The sequence below is a fragment of the Schistocerca nitens genome, chromosome 5, assembly GCF_023898315.1.
Source record: "Schistocerca nitens isolate TAMUIC-IGC-003100 chromosome 5, iqSchNite1.1, whole genome shotgun sequence".
Lineage (NCBI taxonomy): Eukaryota > Metazoa > Arthropoda > Insecta > Orthoptera > Acrididae > Schistocerca > Schistocerca nitens.
Genome location: NC_064618.1, coordinates 343,595,020 through 343,619,243, shown reverse-complemented (window position 1 = coordinate 343,619,243; position 24,224 = coordinate 343,595,020). Strand labels below are relative to the sequence as shown.

The following is a 24,224-nucleotide window of genomic DNA, read 5'->3' as shown; positions in this document are numbered from 1 at the left end:
GTCCGGACAATTGGATGATGTCGTCCAGGATACCGAGCAGCATACATAGCACACGCCCGTTGGGCATTTTGATCACAATAGCCATACATCAACACAATATCGACCTTTTCCGCAATTGGTAAACGGTCCATTTTAAGACGGGTAATGTATCACGAACCAAATACCGTCCGCACTGGCGGAATGTTACGTGATACCACGTACTTATACGGAAGTGACTATTACAGCGCCATCTATCAGAGATCGAAAAAAACTGGTCCAACTAAAACATTCATATTTCTTTACGTACTACACGAATATGTAATAAAAAATGGGGGTTCCTATTTTAAAAAACTCAGTAGATATCCGTTTGACCTATGGCAGCGCCATCTAGCGGGCCAACCATAGCGCCATCTGGTTTCCCCCTTCAAGCTAGACAAGTTTCGTTCTTTGTAGTTTTTTCGTTTGATGCTCATTTCGTGAGATATTTGGCCCGGTCACGATCAATGAACCACCCTGTATACTAACATACAATAATTGGATTTGTTTTGACTTAGTTAACATGTCCAGCGAAGATTTAACACTATTTTCGTGGCGGTGATGGTCAGGCGCACTAGGATACAGCAACGACTATTACGACTTTAGCAGGTGTCGGAAGAGACGCGATAACTTATTAGAAGTACGGACAGGTTAGTGATACAACTGCTATTGCGTTCGTGAATAGCTGACTTGATGCGGAAAGAGCTGTAGAAGGGAAAATTAGTATCCGCAGACAAATGTAAGATTATTCAGAACTGACTGTAGAGCATGTTGGGTGTAGTAGTTATGTTCAGATATACAGATTAGTACGGGACAGGAAAAGAGCAGTCTAAAAAGGTCTTTAAAAAATGTGCGGCAAAGTGTCTGCCGCGATGGTAGCGTGTATCAGGGGACCAGCGACGGGAGGAGACTCACCTCACTCGTGCGGCCTCCCTGTTGATCCGTTTTGCTCCGCTGATCAAGGCTGTTCCGCTAATTTTTCCACGAAACATGACCGCTCAGCTTCACTATTTAGGCGCTTTTTGTCCCCTTCCCTCCTACCGTGGCCACTGCAATGTTTTGTCCCGATGAGGTGTTGTTCGCAGCGACCTTGAATAGCAGTGATGACGCAGGTAGAGGTCACTACAGAACGAAACACATGCTATATAAGCTCCAGCCACAAGATCGATCAGCATTAGCATTACCAGCAACACAGCTTCGGCTTCAGTAGCAATCGTCAGTATGAAAGCGGCAACGGTAAGTAGCTTCACATCCTGCTATCAACATCGCCGACCTGCCTAGTGAAAACAATTTCCTTTAAACTGTTGTGTGTTTAGCCCGTATTAAGTAAATTGTGGTAGTTTGCAAGAAAAACCTATTTTTGCATGCTGCAAAGGATTCTTTATTTATGTATCCATTTTAAGAAAATATTCATGATTTTTTTTTCATTTTATTTATTCACCGATGAGCAGCATACAAAGAGGGGTTTTCTTCTATACCACTGAAAATTATACGCTACACGGTGCGCCTCCTAAGAGTCTCAGACGGATTTTCTTCGGTGTTTCGGCAGATATTTGCAATTCTGTTTTTGCTAGAGTCAGCCCAAACAAATACTGCTCATCACGTCTATTATGCGATGCCAATGTCAACGGAAAGCGTCGGTTTGTTTCCCACTGGGTAATTAGGTGTAAATTCTGAAATATGGCGATAGAATCACCCACAGATATTTTCGTCGATATTGGCACTGATTGTGGTCTGCTTCTTCTTCTGTGGCCTTTCAGTTCATTCCGAAACTCGACATCACCAACATTTGTCAGCCAGTTATTCCCTTCCGACGCTCTAGCTTTCCATCCCCTACAGCCAGCTATCTGCAGGTTCTCCATGACTCCATCTACCCATCTGGTTCTCGGTCCTCCCTGACCTTCTGAATTTCTATCTAATATCCTTTTAGCTACTTCCGTATCTTCTTTCATATCTCTCTCTCACGTGCCCTTGCCATGTCTATGTTGCTCTTTTAATAGGTGGATGTTTACTTACAGTGTACAGGTCATGAGCGTACCATTTTTCCCTTTTTTCAGTCTAGACCAATGATCCTTCAAAGTACCCTTCTCTTGAAGGCATCTAATATTCCAATATCTTTTGATGTTCAAGTTTCCAAGGCACAAGTAAGCATTTGGCACATAAGTGTTTCATAAATGCATAATTTGATGATACGATTTACGTATCTTGAGGAAAATAACTTGCGTTATTGCAAAACAGTCCCTGTTTGCTGTGATTAATATCTGTTTAATTTCAGAAAAAGCACAGACTGTCGATTCTATATATATATATATATATATATATATATATATATATATTTGAGCTACTTAGCTATCTTACAACTTCTAAGTGTTATTGAGGATGGTCTGTTCTCTTTCAGTGCTTTCAACGGTTTTCTGCCGGCTGGTATTCAGTTTCATTCCTACTTGCCTTAACGTTTAGTTGTAGGATTACTCTTTGCTCCTTTGTTGTTAGCTAGTCCTGAAACGAATAATTAGTAGTCGGTGTCACGATCGCTGCTGTGATGTAGCCTGTAAATATTAGGACAGCCGACAGCGTAATAATCCTTTGGTCCATCAGCCTAATGCGTTGACATTTAGCAATGCTCATGTCATGTTGCCACGAAAAAGTAGTCTATTCTAGCAGCTCATCGATAATACCTGGCTGTCGTGTCCGTAAACAGCAGTAAAAGTTCGAATGAGAAAAAATCTTTTTCAAATTCCGTTGCAAAGACTGAGAAGCAAACACAATCTTAGGACAACAAATCTTGGTCTAATACGTCCGGTTGTACAATACTGCAGCTCTACACTGACGGAAAAAAAATCTCAGCATAAAAATTAAAGAATGCAAATAAAATTTCGGGCAGGTACGTGTCTAGGTAACATATTTAATTGATTAACATTACAAGATCACGGGTTAATGTAATCGTGAGACAGCCATTGTAAATGTGAAATGCTGGTACATTGCTAACCGGTGTAACCGCCAGAAGTTTGTTAACGTGCAAACCTCCATGCATTGTGTAGTACGGGTGCCGGATGTCAGTTTGTAGGATGTAGTTCCATACCTGTTGCAGTTGCTCAGTCGGTTAATGGTGTTTGTGCATGACGCTGGAGTTGTCATACGATTATGTCCCATATGTGCTCCATTAAAGATAGATCTGGTGATAGAGCAGCCCAAGGCAACAGGTCGACATTCTGCAGAGCACGGTGGGCTACAACAGCTGTATGTGGGCGAGGGCTATCCTGTTAGAAAACATCCCATGGAATGCTGTTCATGAGTGGCAGGACAACAGGTTGAATCAACAGATCGACGTACAAATTTATAGTCAGAGAGCGTGGGATAACCACGAGAGTGCCCCTGCTGTCTTGTGAAACCGCAGCCCAGATCGTAACTCCAAGTGTTGGCACAGTGTATGTAGCACGTAGACACGTTGGTTGCAAGTCCCCAACTGGCCTTCTAACTAATAAACAGCCATCATTGGGACGGAGGCAGAACCAGCTTTCATCAGACAACACAACAGACACCTCCACCCTGCCCTCCAATGAGCTCTCGCTTGACACACTGAAGTCACAAATGACGATGGTTTGAGGTCAGTGGAATGCACGCTACAAGACGTCTGGCTCGGAGTTGTCCTCGAAGAAACCGATTTATAAGAATTCTTTGTGCCACTGTGGTGTCTACTGCTGTTCAGATTGCTCCTGCAGATGCAGTACGATGCGTCAGAGCCATATACTGAACACAATGATCTTCCCTCTCGGTAGTGCCCCTTCGCCGTCCTGAACCCGGTCTTCTTGCGACCGTACATTCCCGTGGCCACCACTGCCAGCAATCACGTACAGTGGCTAGGTTCCTGCCAAGCCTTTTTGCAATATCGCAGTAGGAACATCCAGCTTCTTGTCGACCGTTTACACAACCTCATTCAAACTCAGTGAGGAACTGTTAATGGCTTCTTTGTCATCTTAAAGACATTTTTGACCAATATCAACTCACCGCGTCTAATTTCAAGGATATCTAACGCTCACGAGAGCGTCTATTTAAAGCAAACCTGATCTGCATCCTCCTAGTGGCGCTACCGACTTCAAATTTCCATAGACGTCATCTTTCAGATGTAGAAACACGCCTGTCAACCTTCGTTTATAACGCGCAACTCTTTCTTGGTGTTGTGACTTCTTTCCTTCAATGCATTTAGGCCACCAGTGGCTTCAGAAAAGAAACTGATGCTAGCTGATACAGTGTGTCCATTCCACATAACTGGATACCAGTATCACACAACTTTGCCGGCCGCGGTGGTCTAGCGGTTCTGGCGCTGCAGTCCGGAACCGCGGGACTGCTACGGTCGCAGGTTCGAATCCTGCCTCGGGCATGGGTGTGTGTGATGTCCTTCGGTTAGTTAGGTTTAAGTAGTTCTAAGTCCTAGGGGACTTATGACCTAAGATGTTGAGTCCCATAGTGCTCAGAGCCATTTGAACCATCACACAACTTTGCTTCCCCTCAACTACCAAGACTAACAACGTTTAAGAAGCTGTTTCTAAAATGCAGCAGAAATGTGCGCTTATTAATATATTGTGATGGTGATTCACAGAATCAACGAAAATTAAAATCTCGACATCCCTCGTGATAACTAGGCAACAAGCTCATATAACACACTACAAAATGGATGAAACTCTGAGAAAATAATTGACAAGACTGGTCTCTGACCCTTTCACGCTATCTCTAGGCCTAATCTGCCCACGAAAGACCTAAACATCACTGAATCATATACGACCAAACCATAAGACATGCAGCTTCTGCTTCGAGCAGGCCGGAGTGGCCGTGCGGTTCTAGGCGCTACAGTCTGGAACCGAGCAACCGCTACGGTCGCAGGTTCGAATCCTGCCTCGGGCATGGATGTGTGTGATGTCCTTAGGTTAGTTAGGTTTAATTAGTTCTAAGTTCTAGGCGACTGATGACCTCAGAAGTTAAGTCGCATAGTGCTCAGAGCCATTTGAACCATTTTTTTCTGCTTCGAATCATAGCTTCTATACTCCTATAACTCTGTTATCTTTCCATGATATCCTTTGAGTTCTTTAAATGCGGAATATAAGTTACTACAGCAATTACCGTTGGCAGAAATGTGGTGTTCAGCGCTTAATTCATCGTAAAATCTCATTACTGCTGAATTCACCAGACCTGTAGGCACTTTAGCCGGCCGGTGTGGCCGAGCGGTTCTAGGCGCTACAGTCTGGAACCGCGTGACCGCTACGGTCGCAGCTTCGAATCCTGCCTCGGGCATGGATGTGTGTGATGTCCTTAGGTTAGTTAGGTTTCAATAGTTCTAAGATCTAGGGGACTGATGACCTCAGAAGTTAAGTCCTATAGTGCTCAGAGCCATTTGAACCATTTTTTGTAGGCACTTTATCGTCGATTAATCACACTTTGTATAACATGATTACTAGTATTCCCAGTTATCAAGCCTCGCTTGCTACTTTTTCCCAAGCTTCTTGAATTTTGCTTAATATTGGCAATTGTGGCAAATTGAAGCTTAGTGATTAGTGCGTTTGGATGTAATTTTTTGACTGACAGATCACCATCAACAGCGTCGCAAGACCTCACTCTGGAAATCAAAGCACAAGATCTAATGATCAGGAGCTTCATGATATTACATCTCTTGTTGGACAGTTTTTGCCGATAAAAGTTCCTCTCAACCATGAGGACCTAAACGCAGTACCTCTGCTTCGGGTGAACATTAGTGAACTCGGCCACAACACATGATTACAAAGAGGTGACAAACGTCATGGGATACCTCCCAATGTTGTGTGGGACCTCCTTTTGCACACCGTAGTGTAGCAACTCCAGGTGACATGGACTCAACAAATCGTTGTAAGTCCTCTGCGTGAATATTGAGCCATGCTGCCATGCTATAGCCGTCCACAATTGCAAAAGCGTTGCCAGTGCAGGCGTTTGTGCACGAACTGACCTCTCAGTTACGTCCCATAAATGTTCGACGGGATTCATATCGGGCGATTTCGGTGGCCAGATCATGGGCTCGAATTGTTCGGAATGTTCTTCAAACCAATCGCGAACAATAGCGTGACCCAGTGACATGGCCCATTGTCGTACATAGAAATTCCATTTATGAATAGCTGCAAATGGCCTCCAAGTTGCCGAATATAACCATTTCCAGTTATGATTGGTTCAGTTGGACCGGAGGAACCAGTCCATTCCATGTAAACACAGCCAAAACCAGTTTGCACAGTGCCTTGTTGACCTGAGTTGCCTGAGTCCATGGCTTCTACCACTAGCCCTTACCAACTGAAACCGGAACGTACCTGTCCAGGCCATGGTTTTGCAGTCGTCTAGGATCTAACCGATATAGTTACGAACCCAGGAGAGGTCCTGCAGACGATGTCGTGCTCTTTGCAAAGGCACTCGCCGCAGTCGTCTGCTGCCATAGGCCATTAAGGGAAATTTCGTCTCACTGTCCTAACGGATACGTTCGTCGTACGTCCCATACTGATTTTTGCGATTTTTTAGACAGCGTTACTTGTCTGTTAGCACTGACGATTCTTCGCCGCTCTCGGTCGCTAATTGACGGCGTCGGCCACTGCGTTGTCCGTGGTGAGAGGTAATGCCTGAAATTTTGTATTCTCAGCACACTCTTGAAACTGGATCGCGGAATATTGAATTCCCTAACGATTTACGAAACACAATGTTCCACGCAACTAGCTCCAGCTATCATTCTGCGTTCAAAGCCTTTTAATTCCCATCGTGTAACCATAATAAAGTCGGAAACTTTTTCGCATAAATGTCAGCCCTACCGCCATCTGTATATGTGCATATCAGTGTCCCATAACCCTGACACGCCGGCCGGAGTGGCCGAGCGGTTCCAGGCGCTACAGTCTGGAACCGCGCGACTGCTACGGTCGCAGGTTCGAATCCTGCCTCGGACATGGATGTGTATGATGTCCTTAGGTTAGTTAGGTTTAAGTAGTTCTAAGTTGTAGGGGACTGATGACCTCAGAAGTTCCATAGTGCTCAGAGCCGCTTGAACCATTTTGAACTTTGTCACCTCAGTGTACAGTCTGCCCCTCAGTTCCCTTGATAGCACTCTGCTCTTCTCTTTTCTCTTTTCGTTCAGTCTTGAACGACTCTCTGACATGAGTAGCTCCTCTCCACAATTTTCTCTCTTGAGCTCTCCCCTACGACTCAGTCACGGTTATTTCTGACAGAATGCACCACTGTGTTTACTCACCACAGCTGCTATTCCAATATCACTCCTTCTACAGGGAACTACCCAAAATTATCTTTAGCTAGAGTGACTGTGACTTCCGCAATCTAAGACGTCGCAGGGCTTAGCTGAATGATTAGTTTTGCTGTCCACAGGACCCCCTTAGGAGTCGCTCTCGTAGTTATTAGCAATTTAAATAAAAATTAGCGAAGATATGAATTGTGAGAAAGCTGTGTTGTTTACAGGTCTTCCTCCTGGTGGCGCTGTTGGTGGCAGTGTGCCTCACCCAGATGGCATATGCTGGAGGTGGTGGCGGCGACAAGGGACATGGCGGTGGTCATGGCGGTGGCCATGGTGGTGGCCATGGAGGTCATGGCGGCCATGGTGGCGGCCACGGTGGACACGGCGACCATGGGGGAAAAGGCCACGGGGGGAAAGGCCACTGAGGGCATCAAGCAACGGCGCGATCGTAGCTGTGAATCACAACCTAATCCCAGCTGCATTATGTGCATAGACTGAGGAGAGTACTGATATTGCTATAGCAAATTATCTGTTATTTGTGAAATTCGTCTTTCTCTGCTTGAGCGAATTAATTTTGTGTGTACACTGAGCAGAACAGCTCACTGTAGCTGTACTAGAGACTGGAATATAATTACAAAAATGCAGTTAATTTTTTAACAAAGTGTAAAATAATTCACAAAAGCTCCGTTTTTATTTCCCTTCACAGTACTACTTTTCCTCGTGACACCGAAGATCATTCAGTTCAGAAATACAGCTGAGCATCTGTGATGTTATCAGCGGGTGCCAGCATTCTTGTTCACTGCTCCTACATGGCTGTTGATTGAGCTTAATAGAAAAACATTGAAATACAAATATTCTCAATCAGTGAATTCCATGTCCGATTTCACGCAGATCTCAGAAATTTTGAGGTCGACATTGTGGACTGTTTGACTTGTTCCCTTTGGTCTGAATATCGAATGATTATGAAAGTTACAAATTGATGAATTCGCTGCATGCAATTTAAACCTGTATTGGAGTCAGCTCTTTCTTGTAAAAAATTAAAAATAAAAAAATAAAAATATATTTTTATTCATATTTGATTATCATCGTATAACGTCCCAATGCAACTGCGGAGTGGAATTTTGTTCACAAATGTTGTAATATACAGTATCTGTTCAAAGGTATCCGGACCCGCTATGTAATGAGGAATTGGCCGCTAGATGTCACGAAAAGCGCACCCCTGAGTATAAAAGGAGGCTGGGAGTATTGTGCAGTCAGAAGCAGTAACAGCAGAATTGGTCAGCAGAGCTGACTTGGTTCGAACGTGCGGACGTCATTGGATATCACCTGAGCAACAAATCCGTCAGGCACATCTAAGCCCAGCTAAAGCTGCCCAAAGCGACTGCTGGTGATAATGTGACTGTGTAGTGGAAACGCCAAGGAAGAACTACAGTTAAACCAAATCCGGGTAGATCTCATGTACTGGCGGCCAGGGACCGCTGAACATTGTGGAGGGTGGCTGTAAAAGTCGTACGAAGTCATTGAAAGGAATCACTCGTGGGTTTCAAAGTGCTACCAGCAGTCGAAGCAGCGCAATGATTGTGTGTAGGGTACAGTAGTCCAGCAGCTCATCATAAGCAACACGTCTCTGTACTCGATGCTGAGCAATTCTTGAGGTAATGTAAAAAGCGACGCCGATGGACATTAGATGATTGTAAATGAGTGATTTGAAGTGGTGAATCCGGTAAAAGTGTTTGGGTCTGGCGAATTCCTGCAAAGTACTTGCTATCATGCGCAGTGTGAAAAGTGAAGTACGGAGGAGGATAAAAACAGTTAGCAGACGGTGATCGATTGTAGCAGCATGACAGTGACCTGTCATAAAGCAGCACCTGTGAAGCAATGGTTTGTGGAAAATAACATACCTGAAACGCACTGGCCTGCCCAGATTCCCGACCTGAACCCAATGGTGCACCTTGGGTGTCAGTTAAAATGTCTCGTTCAGTAGCACTACGTTCTCAGGCTTCGTTTCTTGTGAAAAAATGGGCTGCCACTCCTCCAGACATTCAGACACCTCATTGGTAGTGTCCCCAGCTCCCCCTGAATGTAAGTCCAGTGTCTTAATCCTTCACCGTGGTTTGCCTGATAAGGAAGCGCTTTGTCTCAGACTTGGGGAGAGTATACTGAAAGAAATATTTTTCTGTTCTCAGAATTACTGAAATACTAGACATATAGTGGCACTGAGAAATAATACAGCTATACTGGTATTAATAATAGCACATTAGATGAGAAATACGCCCTGATACTATTAGGTCTACAACTTTGCTTCCGCCGTTTTGCAATATACGGCAGTAGCGGCCAGTGGGGTTCACGTGGTTGGTCATTGGTGTGATACAATAAGCTTAGGCATCTGTAGACATAACGCCATAAAAATATTAGTCGATTTGTGATTGCCTCATAAGGTTATTCTCGATTAAGTACACGTCAACTTACGTACCCATTTCTCGCCATTTGCGGGAAGTTTTAACTTTCTGAAATTTCTGAAGAAATCTGCGGCTGTGGCTCTTAAAATGCTGAGTAAGACCAATGGTGAGGGAACTATTAGTGAAAGAACGAGCAGAGAATGCTTTCAACGCCTTAAAAACGGTGATTTTGATTTCGAAGACCGACATGGCGGCTGAAGACAGAACGTTTTCGTAGCTACTGAAACAGACGAAGACAGTCACAGGACATCATTATCGAAAGTAACTGATGCGTTCGAGCCCAGCACTGAAACACAAACGTACACACGTAAAGGTAATTTTGCAGCAGGTCAGTGCTCGACCCCAAGTCGCAAAACCTGTCAAAATATACATTGAAACGCTGAAAAGAGAAGTCCTATCCCTCCCGCCGTATTCTCCATACGTTGCTCTCTCTGACTACCACCTTTTTCAATCAGTGGCATACAGTCTGGCTGACCAGCACTTCCGATCATATGAACAAGTGCAAAATTGAATCGATTCATGGATGCCCACAAAAGACGCCCATTTCTTGAGCCACGGGATTAGTATGCTATCCGAAAGATGGGAGAATGTAGTGGCCAGCGATGGACAATACTATGAATCATAAAGTTTTTTTTTTAAGCTTTTCGCAATAAAGTCCCGAACTTCGAGAAAAAACGTCGGAAGCAAAGGTGTAGACCTAGTACAAAAAGGAAGCAAAACATTGTAAAAGATCATTGGAGATAACGAAGATAGTATTATGAGAAACGCGGTGCAATAGAAAGATTTTGGATGTTAAATGGATAAATAACGTTCGAAATGATGAAGCAGTTGAAAAAACAGCAGAGGTAACAAGTCTCTCGAAGATCTTAGATAAACTCCGGCTCCCCAAGTGCCTCACCACTGCGCCACCTCACTACATGACACAGCATATGTAGGGGCAGAGTTACAGCTTGGAGCAGTACGAAACGTACTGTAGTTAACTGGTGATCACTCGGTAAGACGCAGCTGATATCAGTGGTAAGTACACTGGAGGCCATTTATGTCACGACACTGAAAATAATCGCTAATGAAGAAATTTTAGCAATCATACAAATACAGTGTAGTACGAACAATACATGATCAGATTTCCGGGGTTGCACCAGGTGTGAAATTTAGTACACAGTGCTCCCATCTCTAGCAGTAACAACACCTGTAGCCCATATGGCCATTTGATAATAGATACGAGTGCGTCACGTCGTGCTGCCTCATCTCTGCGCCAGAGTTCATCGACCATAATGACTGACGAGTGGTGGTGCATCAGTTTCTCGGCACCCCATGACCACATGCTTACAACGGGTGAGAGATCTGGGGAACGTGTTGGCCAGGTCCACAGCATTAACACTCTCCGCATCGATGTAGGTCAGCACATTATGGGCAAATAGGCTGTCCTCAGTTATCTTGTAGAAAAATAACGTCATGTAGACCATGAATGTATGGCACAGTCAACAGTCTTAACATGTCAGGATTTTAATGCCTGCTCTATAATTACCAGCTATACGAACCAGAGTTTATCGTGTAACTAATGGTATCCTGTTGTGGCAGGTTCTGGGTCCATATACGATAGCAAATGCAGTCTGGTCTCCTCAGAGTCTCCATACATGGACACACCCATAGCGATGCTGTACACAAATAGCATTTGCCTGGAAAGATGGCATGGTGCCACTGCTGCGTCCAGTGTTGTCATTCAGCGCGTGCCGGCCGGAGTGGCCGAGCGGTTCTAGGCGCTACAGTCTTGAACCGCGCGACTGATACGGTCGCAGGTTCGAATCCTGCCTCGGGCATGGATATGTGTGGTGTCATTAGGTTAGTTAGGTTCAAGTAGTTCTAAGTTCTAGGGGACTGATGACCTTAGCAATTAAGTTCCATAGTGCTCAGAGCCATTTGAACCATTTTTTTCATTGGGCTCATCGCTGTTGGAAGGCACTTCCATAGTCCGTTTCTTGTTAACGCACAAAGAATTGCTGTAACATGCTGGTTCGTGCTCAACCCAAAAGGAAACAGTTGAGTCAGGCCAGGTCGCCAACTTTTGGGTGGGTTAACAAAGACCAGATAATTTTCTCTAGGCTGGCGAAGAATCCCCATCCCTTGGAAGCTGGAAAACCAGCGCTGTCGCTCACAATAGCCATCAGCACCAGCAGGTGGGACCATCTGGAAATTGTGTATCAATATAAGCTGAGAAACCCATTTCGCATGCATATGGGGTTAACGGATAGAAGTGCACACATATTTTTATATGTAGTGTCTTAATATGTACACACATCAGTGTGTCGGATGTTTCTTCTCTGTATCGAACAGTCTTCCCACAAACACGTCACAAACTTTATCATCTGATGTTTTCTACACACACATACCGCACCAATAAGTGAAATTTGCCTGTCAGTATAGTCTAACCGTTCTGCTTCCATGTATCCACACTTCAACACTTACCTGTTGCCCAAGGGAAAATAAGGATTAATGGCTTGCTCTTGCCAACTGTACTTCGAGGTATTAACTAACCTAAAAATAAATGACTTGTAATGGTTATAATTATTACTCTGCAAATGATGTAAAATCTGGTGTGATGTAGTACAGTGTCCTCAGTCGCCAATAGAAATATCTGTATTTAAAGTTTTCAAAGAGTAAAAGTACCACAACTGAAAATTTTAACTTTTCTAACAGCTCCAGAATTTTGCTGACAGAATGAATTTAAATTTGTCTTCCAAAGATGTGTCACATGCCAGTTCAATAGAAGTTTCGTATTGTTCTGCTGACATGGTCGAAGGTTGTGCAATATTAGTATACGGTTTTGCTACATTAAATTAAAGATATTTTTGGAATTTATTCTGCTGTAAAGACATACAAATCATTTATCTCCTTCGCCTGGGTCAAAGATCAGTTTTCATTAGGATACAAGCATCGGTTAAATAAATATGTAGAACGAAGCAAGAGTTTAGGTCAAGACTATGACGCAGCATCTGAGTGGCTGTACAGTGATGTGTAAATTGAATCAGTACTAACCTCGATGGATTTGGGGAAATTACCGAAAACATCAATCTAGATGGCCAGAATGCGAGTCAAGGGTCTTACCACCACGCCAACTCGATATTTTGCTCCTGTTATCAAAGAATCATGTGAATGACTACTTAAATAACCTTTCAATACCTGTGAAAGATGGGACATCGAGCGTAAATTGCCCAACAAGTTAATTAAAGCAGTGGAGAAGCATTTGACGAGGTTTACGAGGTCGACACTCTGACAATGACCGTAAATCTTTCACCATCATTGACAACATTTATTCACAGCCGAATAATTAGTTTCAGAGAATGACATCTTATAGACGGATATCTAGCAATACTTTATTTCATATCTACCCCATGTGTCGGAGATCTTAAAAAAGTGAAGCACTTAAGTTTTTCAATGACATTTTCTCATGACATTTCCCTTCTGTTTCAACACATCTGTTGTTGATGAGAACTTCATTTGATGTACAAATATTTTTAAAAATGTCTGGTGTATAAGACGAGTTACCCTGAGCGATTCATAGCTGTTCTACATACAAAAACTACTGCTGTTATAAAAACCGAGCGCTCTTTTTCCAAGATAAATTTGTTTTTCTTTTAATATTTACTTATTGCAGTGAGGCAGGCATGGTTACCTGGCTTGGCAGTACTATCAGTAGCAGAAGGATGGAGCGAATGTTGACAGGCTTCTTTGATTCGTGAGAGAGTGTAACAGAAATTTTGCAAAATATTAACTGGCAAAACTGGAAGCAAGACGCTGTGCGTCTCTCAAGAAGGATTGGTTGGTTGGTTGGTTGGTTGATTTGTGGGAGGAGACTAAACAGCGAGGTCATTGGTGCACATCTCAAGGAGGAGCTTGGAAAACTCCAAAACCCATCTTTCCGTGCACAAGCCACAAATCTTGTTTAGCCCCCAAAGTAACTTTCCCGTAGAAATCGGTCAAATGAAATTTGACTCGCCCAGAGGTAATGGAGTATTTTTCACACCATTCGTGATTGGAACAGGAACAGATCTTAATGCATGTTTCCATAAAAACATCCTCCGCGAAACAGTTTACAGCGATTCTCAGCGTAAAAATAGGTACATTTATGTAAATCCATATTAAAAAAAGGAAAGCGAACGAAACACTGATTTTTCTAAAATAATTCACCATTTTGCACATACATGAAGGGGTGGAAACTCGTTTAAGTAATTTTTGTTTTATCGGCGTCAGGCAGTGGTCCGAGGTCTATCTCCGTGTCTAACGTTTCGTCTACCAATGCTGGAGACATCGTCAGAGGTTATAAAGCCTCAGATAGCAGTTGTAAACTTGAAAAAGCTCAGTTAGCCGAACAGTTCAAGCACAAAGAGTCACGCCAACGAGTATTATGGAGCTTGTAGTAGGAAGCAGTTGGTGTTGTTTGCTTTATTTAGCAGAAAGGTCCATAACTTTCAATCCTTCAAGAGGACAAGAAGAACAGAAAAGGAGAAAGAATTAAATGACAAGTTGTGGCCTTAATGCTAAATAAAGGTAACAGCGTCAACTCTTCAGCACTACAAGCTCCACATCACACGTCGGCACGAGTCCACTGTCCTCGACAGCGGTCTGATGACGTCACGAGCCGACCTTAGGCACGGATACGTACAAACTGTTCGGCTTGCTGAACTTGTTTAGGTTTGAAACTGATGTCTGAACTTTTATGACCTCTGATGGTGTTTCCAGCATTAAGAGAAGTTACGTTGTACTGTATTGTATTGTACTGTAGGTTAACTGGGGGCCTAGAAACGACTGAGAGGCTCCGTCCCCGCCACAACCGCAGTGGTCCACAACCCCACGACGACTACCGCAGTCCTCTTCACCCCTCCGCCGCCCCACACCGAACCACTCCTTCAGGGTTATTGTGTGGTTCGGCCCCCGGTGGACCCCCCAGGGAACGTCTCAAACCAGACGAGTGTAACCCCTACGTTTGCATGGTAGAGTAATGCTGGTGCACGCGTTCATGCGGAACTAGTGAAGTTACGTTATTCACAGAAACATCCTTAGGACCACAGTCTAATGCCCGGAAAACAAATATCTCAAAGTACGAAAATATTTGCCAAGAAAGCCCGTATTATATCATAATTTAAGTAAGACAAGAAGTTAGATCATTAAGCACGTACATTTCATTAGCAATTTACATGGATATTAAAACTTATTTACTTGTTTTCATTAAAATGAAATTCCTCCAGTTGTACTTAAGATTTTTTATTTACTTGGCTACTATTTCGGCGTTGCGTCAACGCCATCTTCAGGCCCGTACACTTTAATTAAATCAGTTGCGTGTGGCCCAGTCTAGAAGTCCGCGGTGAGATCAAGACGTGCTCCACATGGATGGCGGGCAGTAAGAAGGCGTTGACGCAACATCGAAACTAGTATCGAAATAAATAAAAAATCTTACGTACACCTGGAGGAATTTCATTTTAATAAAAATTATACCAGCTGTGTCCCACCATTATCCATTTTAAATATGGATGTACGAAGATTATTTACTTGTTCGTTCTTGCATCCCTGCACAATTGTGCCACAAACTCGTGAGGATGTGATTCCAGTTCAGCAGTATACAATACCATTCCCTTATTAAAATCCGTGATCTCTGGACAACTTATACCCATATCGTTGGATTGGGAGAGGAGTTCTTACCCCATGACAGGCGGGATCGCCCAAACTAAATATTGTCAATTTTTTTTTTTTTTTCGTTTGGGGTTGTGACAAGTCGTTGAGGTCTGGAACCTCAACAGAAAATGAAGAGGAAATGGCTGATAGGATACTAGCTGTCTGTCTCACTGTAAAACAGACAATACCGATGTTTAAAAAGACTGTGGCAAAATGTTGTGAGTTGTTGTACGATTACTGCGCGATGTAAATAATTTATAATTGATGTCAAAGAACAATTAAATACTCATTTCTTTACTTAAGGGTACTGAATTTTGGTTTGAGAGTCACTCCGTACACACACAAACACACATATATAAGGTGGTCCACTGATAGTGACCGGTCCAAATATCTCACGAAATAAGTGTCAAACGAAAAACCTACAAAGAACGAAACTCGTCTAGCTTGAAGGGGGAAACCAGATGGCGCTATTGTTGGCCCACTAAATGGCGCTGCCATAGGTCAAACGGATATCAACTGCGTTTTCTTTTTTTTTTAAATGGGAACCCCCATTTTTATTACATATTCGTGTAGTACGTAAAGAAATATTAATGTTTTAGTTGGACCACTATTTTCGCTTTGTGATAGACGGCGCTGTAATAGTCACAAACATGTGGCTCACAATTTTAGACGAACAGTTGGTAACAGGTAGGTCTTTTAAAATAAAATACAGAACGTAGGTACGTTTGAACATTTTATTTCGGTTGTTCCAATGTGATACATGTACCTTTGTGAACTTATCATTTCTGAGAACGCATGGTGTTACAGCGTGATTACCTGTAAATACCACATCAATGCAATAAATGCTCAACGCATTTGGCAACACGTGTAACGACATTCCTCTCAACAGCAAGTAGTTCGCCTTCCGTAATGTTATCACATGCATTGACAATGCGCTGACGCATGTTGTCAGGCGCTGTCGGTGGATCACGATAGTAAATATCCTTCAACTTTCCCCACAGAAAGAAATCCGGGGACGTCAGATCCGGTGAATGTGCGGGCCATGGTATGGTGCTTCGACGACCAATCCACCTGTCTTGAAATATGCTATTCAATACCACTTCAACCGCACGCGAGCTATGTGCCGGTCATCCATAATGTTGGAAGTACATCGCCATTCTGTCATGCAGTGAAACATCTTGTAGTAACATCGGTAGAACATTACGTACGAAATCAACATACATTGCACCATTTAGATTGCCATCGATAAAATGGGGGCCAATTATCCTTCCTCCCATAATGCCGCACCATACATTAAGCCGCCAAGGTCGCTGATGTTCCACTTGTCGCAGCCATAGTGGATTTTCCGTTGCCCAATAGTGCATATTATGCCGGTTTACCTTACCGCTGTCGGTGAATGACGGTTTGTCGCTAAATAGATGCGTGCAAAAAATCGGTCATCGTCCCGTAATTTATCTCGTGCCCAGTGGCAGAACTGTACACGACGTTCAAAGTCGCCGCCATGCAATTCCTGGTGCATAGAAATATGGTACGGGTGCAATCGATGTTGATGTAGCATTCTCAACACCGACGTTTTTGAGCTTCCAGATTCTCGCGCAATTTGTCTGCTACTGATGTGCAGTTTAGCCGCGACAGCAGCTAAAACACCTGCTTGGGCATCATCATTTGTTGCAGGTCGTGGTTGACGTTTCACATGTGGCTGAACACATCTTGTTTCCTTAAATAACGTAACTATCCGGCGAACGGCCCGGACACTTGGATGATGTCGTCCAGGATACCTAGCAGCATACATAGCACACGCCCGTTGGGCATTTTGATCACAATAGTCATACATCAACACGATATCGACCTTTCCGCAATTGGTAAACGGTCCATTTTAAGTCGGGTAATGTATCACGAAGCAAATACCGTTCGCACTGGTGGAATGTTACGTGATACCACGTACTTATACGTTTGTTACTATTACAGCGCCATCTGTCACAAAGCGAAAAAAAGTGGTCCAACTAAAACATTCATATTTCTTTACGTACTACACGAATGTGTTATAAAAAGCGGTGGTTCCTATTTTAACAAAACGCAGTTGATATCCGTTTGAGCTCTGGGTCAATCTGGGCGGCACTTGCACAAATACACGTCTATTTCCCCATACACATTTCCGCAGCCGTCGTTCACCCCTGTCCCCGTAGTCCACAACAGTTGTCTCGGCACCGATTTTGGGTAGCGTCATTTTGCCACGCACGGTGCACTTCAATCATAGCGGCACGTGAACAGTATACAAACTCAGCCGTTTGAGAAATGCTTCCACCATTAGCCTGGAAACCAATGATCATACCCCTTTGACGTCAGATATACCGCTCCGTTTCCTCATTACGTCAACGACTACACTGTTTCCAGCGTCCCCCCCCCCCCACCTCCCCCATATACTCACCACTCCACTGTCAGTACTGCACCTGCCGTCTGTGAGTGGTTACTGCACGTTCACGTCGAACACAGGCGGTGGTCACATTAATGTGACTGGACCGCGTATAAAACAATAAATTCGTCATTGTCATGTTATCTAATGGAAGATAAAATAATCTTTACATTAGTGTTATTGAGAAATACTCATAATTGTTTATGAAAACAAGTACTTGCAGCGTTGTCAATTCATTTATTTTCGCCTTGCTATTAGGATATAAACGTCACGACAGACACACACATGTTTCCCAGCTGCCTCAGACTAAGCAGCTCTGCTAATTGCTAGTAGCAGGGGGCTGCCACTGCCCTGAGACGGCGTCGGCCAGGACTTTGATGAGCTCGAAGGTCTCCGTGACGACTGGCCAGATGGCCGACGGCTCCGGGTCGAAACCCGACGCGCCCCCTTCGGGAAGCTCCAGAGTGTACGAGAAGCGCGCGCCCGGCACGCCCTTTGCGTAGTCACGGCTCGAGCCGGAAGAGAAATCTGTAAACACGACAACAATTATATGGCGCATTGTCTACATTTCCTGTAACTACTAGACAATTTCACTGAACATTTTTCAAACCAGTGGACCACAAGTTGCAGTCCGTAGCTCTCCACCAGGCTTCTATAGTACGCTACCTGCACACCTTCATAAAACAAGTCACAAACTCTTTCTCTGTTGCTGTCCCCTCACCTCTAGGGCGAGCTACCGACCATCCACTCTGTCCAGAATTAAATGTCTTGTTGCTTTCAGGAGGAAGCTAAAGCATTTCGCTCATAAGTTTCCTCATAAATTAACGTATACGGACAGTTTTCGCACTGCCGAACAGTAAAGCAAATCCTCCCAAGTTCTTCCCTTTACGCTTATTTCTCTTCTCATTCCTCGCTCACTCGCTACTTTCTTTTCTCCCAGGTTCATTAGTTGTGGTTTATCATGTTTCCCTTTCTCGGTCTCTTCCGTCCCTTCCCTCATGTTAAATGCCACCAGCCTCCATAGCTTAAATCTGCCTTCCCGTAACTGCCTCCATAGTTGCACTTTTCGTGAACGAATGAAAAATGGTGTTCAGTTTTTCTTTCTACACTGTAGTAATTACTAAAATTTTATTGTGTTTTGTATTAGATTTAACTTACAAAATGCTTCTCGTAATGAATGCAGCAAAAAATATGTAAAATGTCTGGTTTAATGTAAGAGAGGGCCGGTTGGCCTCAGTCTTGCCAAGCTCAATAAATTAATTAGAAATAAATAAAGAAACATAAATGCTTCCAAACTGCAGGCAGTAGCTACAGGACGAAACACACTCAATTTCCGTCCCCATGGCTCCTACATAATCTGATCTAAGTATCCAATTAACTGACTAAATTAACTCTGACTAATCTTTGACTGTAAACTAACATAGAAATCCTCAGCCACTAACCTTCCAAGAGGAAGTCCACAATAGACTAAAACTACTCGTCAGCCGACCCGAGAATTTCATCACTCTTGGCACCTACAAAGCCTTGATCCGACCGATATCCTGCAGAATAAAATACAATACATTACAAGGATTGTATTTCAGCCTGCATGCTTATAGCACATGTTTAGGCATTATGTTACTTGTGTCAGTGGTCGCAGTCGTTGCCTCCATTGCTATAACTTTGGTCACAACCCCGCATGGGTACCGTTACATGTATGTGCTGTGACGTGGCATCGAACATTTATGCTTGACTACGGCGTAACGCCTTAATCGCAGTAACAGAATAACAACTTCTAAAGACATTGAAAAATAACTTCATTTAAACAACTCGTGCAGGCTGCGGACATACATTAAAAAAAGTAAATTATTTATGCTGGTTGAAAAATCAGCATTTCTATTGTCTGCTTGTAATTCAGTCGCATCAGTGTCTTTTATTTAACACTCGTAATGGAAAATTTGGAAATTTGTGGTAAGGTCTTATGGGACCAAACTGCTGAGGTCATCGGTCCCTAAGCTTACACACTAATCAGTCTAACTTAAACTAACTTAAGCTAAGGACGACACACACACCCATGCCAGAGGGAGGACTCGAACCTCCGACGGGGCAATCCGCGCGGACCGTGACAAGGCGCCCAAGACCTCGCAGCTACCCCGCGTGGCACAGCACTCGTAATGGTTTTACCAGCAGGACAGTGAACCCTGTATGTCGCGACGTATGTCAGGCATTGGTTTGTGAGGAGTGGCCTGCCCAGAGACCCAAAGTGAACAAATTGGAACACCTTGGTTCCAGATCCTAGCGTCTAACATTACCTTTTCTGGTTTCGGGCGTTAAAGAAAAGGCATTTGGAGTCCTCATTGAAAGTGTATCTAGCAGCGTTCAGCCCATCATATAGAGGAAGAGGTGGACACGCCCCATATTATTATTATCCACTTAAGGGGGGTAGGACGTCAAACGGGCCGACTTGGAGCAGGAGAGTCACCACAGGACATTTTCATTTCTACTGTCTATACTTTTACAAATAAATTCATTAAACTTAGTCACCATGACCACGAAGGATTGAGGACGCACACTCCTCATAGTAGAAGTTCAAAAACGTAGCAAAATACCTTTTTTTTACATGTGAAATTTCATAATTTTTTCACATGTTACTGGCTGCATTTGTTGCTATAGGTACACTTTTCTTCCTAAGTAAGAGAGATTCTTCGATGAATTTTTCATAGCATACAAACAGTAGTTACAGGTGAATGAAACTCTAGAATTTTCTAAATCTATTAAAAAACTGTGGAAAAAATTGGGATAATTAACTATAAAACTTGAGTTTTTTCTAAACATGAAGTTTAAAATGTAACAATTCATTCATTTTTTCATACATTAAATAACTTCTAGAGTTTCATACATCTGTAACTATGGTTTGTATGCTGTGCAAAATTCATCGAAGAATCTCTCTTACTTGGGAAGAAAAGTGTACCTATAGAAACAAATGCAGCCAGTAGTAAGTGAAAAAAGATGAAATTACACATGTAAAAAAATGTGTTTTGTTACGTTTTTGAACTTCCACTGATATGAGTATGAATCCTGAATCCTTCCTGGTATGCTGTTAAAGTTTTATGAATTTATTTGTAAAAGTATAGACAGTGGAAATTAAAATGTCATGTGGTGCCTCTCCTGCTCCACGTCGGCCCGTTTGACGTCCTATCCCCCTTAACAGGCGTCCGGATATTTTTGAACATCTAGTGTAGGATCTTATATATAGTGTACTGTTTCGTAAACGGAAGAGCGAACAGCGCTTATGGCGTAAAAAGTGGGCTTCCTGGTAAAAAGCTATAACTGCCGTACTGAAAATCAATTTTCCGTCTGGCAGTGCAATGCAACGCGCTGCCGGCCGCTGTGGCTCTAGGCACTCCAGTCCGGAACCGCGCGACTGCTACGGTCGCAGGTTCGAATCCTGCCTCAGGCATGGATGTGTGTGATGTCCTTAGCTTAGTTAGGTTTAAGTAGTTCTAAGTTCTAGAGGACTGATAATCTCAGATGTTAAGTCCAATAGTGCTCAGAGCCATTTGAACCATTTGAACGTGGTGTTATAGTCGGCGCACAAGTGATGGGACACAGCATCTCCGAGGTAGCCATGAAGTGGGGATTTTCACAAGTGTACCGCGAATATCAGGAATTCGGTGAAACATCAAGTCTCCGACAAAAAGATCCAGGAAGAACGGAACCAACGACGTCTGAAGAGAGTCGTCCAACGTGACAGAAGTGCAGCCCTTCCGCAAATTACTGCAGGTTTCAATGTCGGGCCATCAACAAGTGTCAGCGTGCGAACCATTCAACAACACATCATCGATATGGGCCCACTCGTGTAGCCTTGAAGACTGCACGACACAAAGCTTCACACCTCGCCTGGGCCCTTCAACACCGACATTGGACTGACTGGAAACATGTTGCCTGGTCGGACGAGTCTCGTTTCAAATTGCATCAAGCGGAAGGACGTGTACAGGTATGGAGATAACCTCATGAATCCATGGATCCTGTACGTCAGCAGCAGACTGTTCAAGCTGGTGGAGGCTCTGTAATGGTTTAGGGCGTGTGCAGTTGCAGGGACATGAGACCCCTTATACGTCTAGATACGACTCTGATAGGGGACACATACGTAAGCATCCTGTCTGATCACCTGTATCCATTCATGTCCATTGTGCATTCCGATGGACTTGGGCAATTCCAGCAGGACAATGCGACACCCCAAACGTCTGTAATTGCTACAGAATGGCTCCAGAAACACTCTTCTGAGTTCAAACAATTCTGCTGGCCATCAAACTCGCTGGACATGAACATTATTGAGCAAATCTGGGATGTCTTGCAACGTCCTGTTCAGAAGAGATCTCCACCCCTTCGTACTCTTGCGCATTTATGGAGAGCCCTGCACGATTCATGGTTTCAATTCCCTGCAGCACTACTTCACATACTATTCGAGTCAATGCCAAGTCCTGTTGCAGCACTCCCGCGTGCTTGCGGGGGCCTACATGATATTAGGCAGGTGTACCATTTTCTTTGGCTCTTCAGTGTAGATCAAGCATGCTGAAGAAGTGCGAAGTCTTCGCTGGTGCTCCAGAATTCTGTAGAGTTGGAATGGCTAGAAAACTTTCGTTTCAGTAAGTATGCATTCCTATTTCTGTGCACACAGTAGGCAACTAACGAATGTTTTGTCACTACCATTGACTATTTATGTGAGTACCCGCTCCGATAGTAGAGTGCGCTACAGAGCTTCATTCTGGTGCCGGCCACGAATGGACGAGGATAAGTGTGTTGGCCAGTCTGTATGTGGTTCTCAGGTGGTTTTCCACAACCGACTAGGTAAATACCGGGTTGGTACCTGTATCAAGCTTCAGTAAGTGGTGTCGTCAGAAAGGGTATCCACCAACCCACTGTCACTAACAATGTCAAAGCCGAAATAATTGGCCGACTGTGTGGAGACAGGGGATAAGGCGAGGAATAAGAAAAAGAAGAAGAAGGAGACTATTATTTATGAGAACCATGGCAAGTAAAATAGAGAGTGATCATATACATTCACAAATAAGGCAACTACATAGGCAGCAATTCTGTTTTGTAATTCAGCATTTATGTACCTCTTTCCATATAATGCAGACAAAACGTGCTCCTCTTCAATTAAATAAATGCAATGAATAACTTCGTAATAAGTAAAATACTTCCCCTTTTCCTTCATCCACATTAATGAGTATTTTAAAATGCAAGTAGCAACCTGACAACCCAAACACGGCCAGGTCTGTTGCATATCGTATGTCTTCGCTACTGAGTAGCAAGTATTCCACGTGACTCGATGCAACGTTTCGTTGCTGACTGAAACGTTTCGCTGGGGCAGTTCCTTTCAAGTAATCCGCCACCCACTCGCTTGAGCTGGTGTCCGGAGCTAGGTGGTGAGGGTACCTGCTCAACGGAAGAATCTGAACAGCGAAGCTACAAAGTTGCCAGTTGTCTCGTTGTTAAAAGATCAGTTACGCAGACGTTCTCGGTCCGTCTCCATCGGCTCCACTGCGCCAGTATGTGTACAGTTTTCTACGAAGTGAGCTCTTCTCGTCATTACATTCCCTTGCTGCTTACTCCATCGTGTGTGTGTGTGTGTGTGTGTGTGTGTGTGTGTGTGTGTGTGTGTGTGTGTGTGTGTTCCATTGTATTCTTTCATTTAATTTCAATGCACCTATTGTGCACAGCTAGACCGAAAGACCAACACAATGAAAATGGCTCTGGTTGGCCGTTATCAACTACACTCCTGGAAATGGAAAAAAGAACACATTGACACCGGTGTGTCAGACCCACCATACTTGCTCCGGACACTGCGAGAGGGCTGTACAAGCAATGATCACACGCACGGCACAGCGGACACACCAGGAACCGCGGTGTTGGCCGTCGAATGGCGCTAGCTGCGCAGCATTTGTGCACCGCCGCCGTCAGTGTCAGCCAGTTTGCCGTGGCATACGGAGCTCCATCGCAGTCTTTAACACTGGTAGCATGCCGCGACAGCGTGGACGTGAACCGTATGTGCAGTTGACGGACTTTGAGCGAGGGCGTATAGTGGGCATGCGGGAGGCCGGGTGGACGTACCGCCGAATTGCTCAACACGTGGGGCGTGAGATCTCCACAGTACATCGATGTTGTCGCCAGTGGTCGGCGGAAGGAGCACGTGCCCGTCGACCTGGGACCGGACCGCAGCGACGCACGGATGCACGCCAAGACCGTAGGATCCTACGCAGTGCCGTAGGGGACCGCACCGCCACTTCCCAGCAAATTAGGGACACTGTTGCTCCTGGGGTATCGGCGAGGACCATTCGCAACCGTCTCCATGAAGCTGGGCTACGGTCCCGCACACCGTTAGGCCGTCTTCCGCTCACGCCCCAACATCGTGCAGCCCGCTTCCAGTGGTATCGCG

The 24,224-nt window shown here is 44.2% G+C and overlaps 1 protein-coding gene and 1 long non-coding RNA gene across 2 annotated transcripts in view; one reads left to right on the top strand and one right to left on the bottom strand.

Annotated features, from left to right (window-relative positions):
- Window positions 1-1,170: 1,170 nt before the first annotated feature.
- Window positions 1,171-7,922, top strand: LOC126260203 (uncharacterized). Its single transcript, XR_007546624.1, has 2 exons — window positions 1,171-1,251; window positions 7,486-7,922. It is a non-coding gene; the product is annotated as an uncharacterized LOC126260203 (long non-coding RNA).
- Window positions 7,923-18,020: 10,098 nt separating this feature from the next.
- The window catches only part of LOC126259484 (carboxypeptidase B-like), a 208,147-nt gene continuing 201,943 nt past the window's right edge, over window positions 18,021-24,224 (bottom strand). The window contains exon 10 of the mRNA XM_049956323.1: window positions 18,021-18,331. Within this exon, the coding sequence (XP_049812280.1) occupies window positions 18,123-18,331 (209 nt within the window). The 3' untranslated portion in view covers window positions 18,021-18,122. The remainder of the gene's footprint in view (window positions 18,332-24,224) is intronic.